General features: G+C 67.1%; 1 protein-coding gene across 1 annotated transcript in view; it reads left to right on the top strand.

Annotated features, from left to right (window-relative positions):
• Positions 1–6,404, top strand: part of ANKRD13B (ankyrin repeat domain 13B) — a 9,664-nt gene extending 3,260 nt beyond the window's left edge. Inside the window, exons 2-13 of the mRNA XM_014953005.1 lie at positions 3,461–3,615; positions 3,875–3,999; positions 4,082–4,127; positions 4,388–4,531; positions 4,652–4,841; positions 4,972–5,038; positions 5,131–5,212; positions 5,281–5,345; positions 5,445–5,575; positions 5,702–5,859; positions 5,964–6,116; positions 6,211–6,404. Coding sequence (XP_014808491.1) covers positions 3,461–3,615; positions 3,875–3,999; positions 4,082–4,127; positions 4,388–4,531; positions 4,652–4,841; positions 4,972–5,038; positions 5,131–5,212; positions 5,281–5,345; positions 5,445–5,575; positions 5,702–5,859; positions 5,964–6,116; positions 6,211–6,404 — 1,510 coding nt within the window. The remainder of the gene's footprint in view (positions 1–3,460; positions 3,616–3,874; positions 4,000–4,081; positions 4,128–4,387; positions 4,532–4,651; positions 4,842–4,971; positions 5,039–5,130; positions 5,213–5,280; positions 5,346–5,444; positions 5,576–5,701; positions 5,860–5,963; positions 6,117–6,210) is intronic.
• The last annotated feature ends 110 nt before the right edge of the window (positions 6,405–6,514 follow it).

The following is a 6,514-nucleotide window of genomic DNA, read 5'->3' as shown; positions in this document are numbered from 1 at the left end:
GGGTGGAGATGTACCCCCGGTACGGCCCGGTTCGGCTCGGGCTGATGCAATGCTGCCGGGCTGCAGCCGGTGCTCCTGCTCGGAGGATGAGGATGAGGATGGGGATGGGGTGTCTCTCGGGGTTGGTAGGGCTGTCCCTCTGCACCCCCCCTGGGGTGTCGTGTGTCCCCCCTGCACCCCCGGACTGCCCCCAGGGCTGGCACGGAGCGCTGGGTACCACCCGCGGGGTCCTCTGCAGCCCCGAGCATCCCTCCTCCCCACGTGTCCCCGGCTCCCTGCTAGGCCTCTGTGGGCCCCCCACACCCCGCCGTGCCCCCCACTCCTCAGGGTGCCGCCAGCCCCACTGAAGGTGCACCCCCAAACTCCCCACCCTCAGGCTGAGCCCCCCTTGGGGGAGGGACACAAGGCCCTGCTGCTGCCAGGGAGCAGCCCCCCCAGCCCCAGGAGGCCAGACACGTTCTTCTCAGGATGAGGGGGACCCCCCAGCCCGGGAAGCCCCCCAGTCAGCCGGTGACAGCGGGGGCCACGGGCGCGTCCCCAGGCAGGTTCCCAGCCTCCCTTCTCCCCCGTGGCGTTGCAATTCAGGTAATTAAAACCCAGCCCCGAAGACGCAGGAAACCGCAGGCGCTGGAGGGAGGCCGGCGAGGAGGCTGTGCCGGGCAGCCCTGCTTCCCCAAACCTGGCTCCTGGCCCCCCCGGGGTGCTGAGGGCCACGCCGCATGGACCCCACCGATGAACGAAGCCTGGGGGGGGATGGAGGGGGGGACACCGCTGTGCCGTGATGCTCCCGCTGGGATGCAGGAGACAGCTCCCGCCACACCCGCTTCCATTGTGGGGCCGGCTGGGGGGGCTGCACCGGCATCGCCCCCCACCTCACCCCAGCGCCGGCGCTTTTATTTCCGTGGTAATTTGGGGTCATTTTTGCCAGGAGCCCGGCGCGGCGGAGATCAAAGCTGGGCGCAGGCGGCGGGCGCGGGGAGGTGCGGGGAGATGCGGGGGCTGCCAGGGCGGCTCCGGCCCCCCTCGCCCGCGGAGAGGATTCCTGAGCCAGCCCCCCAGCTGGAGGGGCTCTGCCATGGCCCCCCCCTGGGCCCCCACTGCCATTTGCAGGGCGAGAGCAAAGCCGGCCCTGTGTGCACCCCAGGGTGGGGGGGCTGTGGGTGCTGAGACCCGAAGGCAAGTGGGGGTTTGGGGGAAGGAGGTGGGGACCAGCCCAGGCTGAGCCCCCCCCCACCTTTACCCAGGGCATCCGGGGACACGGCTCAGTTCTTCTCCCTACAGGAGCATCCCCCGGGTGAAGGTGTGTGATGCTGGGGGCTGATTGTCCCCCTGCCCGAGGGCACTGCCCTCTTGCCACCCTGGGGACCCGCGCAGGGCAGTGACACCCCACAGGGTCCCCCCAACATATGAAGATGTTTGGTGTTGGGAGACACTGGGGCAGCTGGTGGCGTTGCTCCTCTCCATGTCCCCATAAAGGCCCCTGAATTGCCACCACGAGCTCCCATCCAGGCTTGCCTCCACCTGGGGAGCAAGGATCAGTGTGTCCCCATGGCAGGGATGGCACGAGGATGTGGCAGGCAGTGACACGGAGCCCATTGTGCCAGGGCACCCCACGCCACAGCCTGCCCCATCACACATGGCGGGGGCCTGGGGCTGCGCAGGGATGGCAGCGCCTGGCACCATCTTCCTGCACCGTCCCCCATCCCCTTGTGCCACCCGGGGGCGGGTGGTGGGTTCTGTGCCCACCCTGAGGTCCCCCACCCCGGGGACAACCCCGGCAGAGGGGCTGCGCTGTGCCACACGCCTGACTGGCACAGGAGGAGGAGCAGCCGAGCTGCGGTCCTGCGCCGCACCGCTGCCACCCCGGAGCCATTCCCGTCCCTGTCCCCATCTCTGGTCCCTGTCCCCATTCCCTGTGGGTGTCACAGCCCCAGGATGGGCAGCACTTGCAGGTCTGTGCCACAGCCCCCCGAGACGGACCCATCCCAGCGCCAGGATCCGGGACCAAGCTCTTTTTGGTGAAAACTGGGTCACGCCGTGTCCCCTGGGGTTGGCTCCAGCGCTGCGTCCCCAAAGCGGGGACCCTCGTCCCACCCGGTGCCGGGTCAGGGCTGCGGCTGGGGAGCCCTGCTGAGCCTGCAGCACCCGTCCCCCGGCTGGGGGGCGATTGCTTTAATTAGAGTCATTTCATTAGCGCAATTAAGAAGCAGCAGTCGCCTGGAGAGCGTCGGAGCAGCACACTGGCTCCTGGGCAACTGTGGGAGGGGGGCTGTTTTGCTCCGGCAGTTTGGGCAGCCTGGGGTGTCCCCCTGCCCAGTGAGCCCCTGGGGATGAGGGGCATGGGGATGCCCACACTCCAAGGCAGGGACGGGGACATCCCCGGGGCAGAGGGACAGCAGGACAGGCCAAACAGCAAGACAAGGACTTGCTGTGGGGCGAGAGCTGCAGCACCAGGTAGCCCACCCCTGCCCCAAACACCTCCAGGGTGCCCAGTCCCAGCCAGCACCTTTGGGTGCTGCACCCCAGGTTTGTCTCCTCCCCAAAAAAAAAACCCATGCCCTGATTCAGGGTTCCTCCCCCATGCCTCCTGACTGCCCCTCTCCGGGCACCAGGCTGGGTGCTGGGGGGCAGAGGCTGAGCCCCCTCATTCTGCTCCTCCATCAGCCCCCACACGATGCTCCCAGCCCTGGGCACGGGTGTGATGCTGATGCTGCCCCTCGCACAGGGAAAAGATGGAGGAGGGGGGGGAGATGGGGACACCCGTGGGTGCTCAGGGCGCCCACCGCCGCCGCTGGCGGGCGAGGGATTCCTCGGGGGCTGGCCGGGTGCCAGGCTCCGGGCTTGGCACAAAACAATCGCAGCCCCAACGCGCGGCTCCCCAAGGGCCCGGGGGATCCTCCGAGCAGCCGCTCCGCTCACGCAGCCGTCCGCCCCCGGCTCAGGCAGGGGAACACGTGCGCCCGCCGCAGCCCACGTTCGTCGCCCGCCGTGCTCCCAGCCCCGGTGGAGGGGGGGAGGGGGGTTGGGGTGGGCTACCGGCAGCTGCTGCTTGGCAACTGGGCAACAGCACCCCCCCTACATCCCACCCCCGGCTTCCAAATCCCAGAGGTGGGGGCTTTTCCCAGGCTTGCAGCTGCATCTGGCTGTGCAGAGCTCTGTGCATCGCGCCGGGGGCATCCGTGCAGCTCAGCCTTGACCGTGTTGAGTCCCCCCACCGGGTGCTGGCAGCCACCACCGCACTCTCCCCACCCTCCCCATGGGGCTTGCGGTGGCTGTGGGGAGCAGGGAGAGCCTTTTGGGGTGCGCAGTGCGTGTAACTCTTGGGGGAGCTCAGGGATGGGGATGCTCTCCGAGATACCGGCAAATGTCGGCTGCTTTCCCTGGTGGCTCCCTCACATCTGCAGGAGGCAGAGGGAAGGTGGGGGGTGGGTGAGATCTGGCCACCCTGATGCCCCCTGAGCCTGGCGACCTCCCGGCAGGCCGACATTGAGCAGCTGGACCCCCGAGGACGCACCCCGCTGCACCTGGCCACCACGTTGGGCCACCTCGAGTGCGCCAGGGTGCTGCTGAAGCATGGCGCCGACGTGGGCAAGGAGAACCGCAGTGGCTGGACAGGTGAGGGGGGGGCTCGCTGCTTTGGTCCCCTGGCAAGCTGGTCTGGCATGGGCACGGGCATGGACACGGGCATGGACACGGGCATGGGCATGGACACGGGCATGGACATGCTCAGCCTGGTGCTGTAGGTCCCCAAGGGACAGCTCACGTGGAAATACATGCGTGTGGCTCCTGTGCGGTGGCCAGCTCTGCTGTGCCATGCCGTGCTGTGCCGTGCCATGTCGTGCCACCCACCCTGGGCACTCTCTCTGCCCCACAGTCCTGCAGGAGGCTGTGAGCACCCGCGACCTGGAGCTGGTGCAGCTGGTCCTGCGCTACCGTGACTACCAGAGAGCCATCAAGCGCCTTGCTGGGATCCCCATCCTGCTGGAGAAGCTGCGCAAGGTACCTCCTTCCAGCGGGGCCACCAGGGTGGGGGGGGGACGCCGGCCATGGGCTCCTCCTGACCCCACTGTGCCCTCCACAGGCCCAGGACTTCTACGTGGAGATGAAGTGGGAGTTCACCAGCTGGGGTAAGCTCGGGGCAGAGCGTGGTGGGGGGAGAAGGACTTTCCCAGCAGATCCTCCCCCACCTATGGCGCTGCCCCCGGCCCCAGCACCCATCCTCATCCCCAGGGTGAGGGACACCTGTCCTCTTGCTCCCTACACCCCAAGCTTGCAGACCCCAGTCCCATTGAGATGTTGGGTTCCTGGGCACATCTCCCACCCAGCTGCCCACCCGGGGGTGCAGGGTGGTCCCACCCCTGGCTGGGCTATTGCCATCTCTCCCCAGTGCCACTGGTGTCCAAGATTTGCCCCAGCGACACCTACAAGGTGTGGAAGAGTGGCCAGAACCTGCGGGTGGACACCACACTTCTGGGCTTCGACCATATGACCTGGCAACGGGGCAACCGCAGCTTCGTCTTTCGGGGACAAGGTGACCAGGCACTGGGGTGTCCCCCCCATCACCAGGAAGCACCAGCAGAGCCCCTTGGTGGGGCTGGGTGGGGACCGTGGCTGTCCCCACGTACCCTGACCCCCCTCCTTCTCGCCCTAGACACTAGTGCAGTGGTGATGGAGATCGACCACGACCGGCGGGTGGTCTACTCGGAGACGCTGGCCCTGGCCAGCCATGACCAGGAGGTGCTGCTGGCTGCTGTGCAGCCCACCGAGGAGCAGGTGATGGGGCGGCTGACGGCCCCCGTTGTCACCACCCAGCTCGACACCAAGAACATCGCCTTCGAGAGGTGGGCTGAGGGTGACCACTGATCTCCCCCCATCTCCCCCGAGGGAAATGCAGCCCCCCCCGGGGCTCTTGCACTCTGGGCTGTCCAAGCGAGACCATCCATCGCTCATCCTGCCCTGTGTCACCCCCAGGAACAAGTCCGGGATTCTGGGCTGGAGGAGCGAGAAGACAGAAATGGTGAATGGGTACGAGGCCAAGGTGAGGGGGCAAGGGGGGGGATCTGAGCCTCCTGGAGGGGTAGGGATGACTCGGGGGGTTATCCATCCCGTGTTTTCCCCTCCTCGGCGCAGGTCTACGGCGCGTCCAACGTGGAGCTGATCACGCGGACACGGACGGAGCATCTCTCAGACCAGCACAAGGGCAAGAGCAAAGGTGGAGCCGGTGTGGGCTGGGTGGGCAGGGCTCCGCGCCGGCTCCGGCCCTCACCCCCTCTCCCACAGGCAGTAAGACCCCCCTGCAGTCCTTCCTGGGCATCGCCGAGCAGCACGTGGGGCCCAACAACGGGGTGAGTCTGTCTGGGAAGGGGTGTCCTCTTGGCTGGGTGGCCCCCCAGCCAGATGTCCCCCCCCTGCTTCCCCCGTTACCCTGCTGGGCTGTCCCGCAGACGCTGATCACGCAGACGCTGAGCCACACCAACCCCACCGCCATCACCCCCGAGGAGTACTTCAACCCCAACTTCGAGCTGGGCAACCGGGACATGGGGCGGCCCATGGAGCTCACCACCAAGACACAGAAGTGAGGGGAGAAAGGAGCAGATTGGGGACCCACCCCCCCACCTCCTTGGTCCCCCCCTTGATGTCTGCAGACCCCCCCCGGGGTGGGATAGGCAGAGGTCCCCAGCCTGGTGCCTGTCCCCGGCAGGTTCAAGGCGAAGCTGTGGCTGTGTGAGGACCACCCGCTGTCCCTGTGTGAGCAGGTTGCCCCCATCATCGACCTCATGGCAATAAGCAACGCTCTCTTTGCCAAACTGCGGGATTTCATCACCCTGCGCCTCCCGCCCGGCTTCCCCGTCAAGATCGGTACGGGTTTGGGGGGGGTGGGGGGTGGATTTGTCACCGGCGTGGGTGGCGCTTTTTTTTTTTTTTTTTTTTTTTTTTTTTCTTCTCTCCTTTCTTTCCTGCAGAAATCCCCATCTTCCACATCCTCAACGCCCGCATCACCTTCGGGAACCTCAACGGGTGCGACGAGCCCGTCAGCTCCCTGCGGAACAGCCCCAGCAGCGAGGCACCGTCCCCCAGCAGCGACTCCTCCAGCGTCAGCAGCTCCAGCTCCCTGAGTACGGCGGGGTTGGGGGGGGACACGGCTTGGGGGGGGTTGGCACACAGACATAACGGGGTGCCCAGCCGTGCCAAGCATCTGTGTCCCCGCAGCCTCGTGCCGGGCGTGCGAGATGGACCCGGCGCTGTTTGAGGTGCCGCGGGGGTACAGCGTGGTGGGCACCCACCAGGACGCCCTGCGGGAGGACGAGGATGACCTGCTGCAGTTTGCCATCCAGCAGAGCCTGCTGGAAGCGGGCAGTGAGTACGACCAGGTGGGCACTGCCACCTCCTTTCCCACCCACTAGGCTGGGGGCAACCTGCTGCCCACCCTGTCCTGATGCTGCCCTGGGATGCTCATCCCCACCTCGCTCCATCCCTGCATCCTACAGTGGCGGGGCAGAGCTCATGCTTGGGG

This window comes from Calidris pugnax, unplaced genomic scaffold (genome assembly GCF_001431845.1).
Source record: "Calidris pugnax isolate Ruff unplaced genomic scaffold, ASM143184v1 scaffold133, whole genome shotgun sequence".
NCBI lineage: Eukaryota > Metazoa > Chordata > Aves > Charadriiformes > Scolopacidae > Calidris > Calidris pugnax.
The sequence above is the reverse complement of the archived record's forward strand: the minus strand, read 5'-3'. Positions and strand labels throughout refer to the sequence as shown.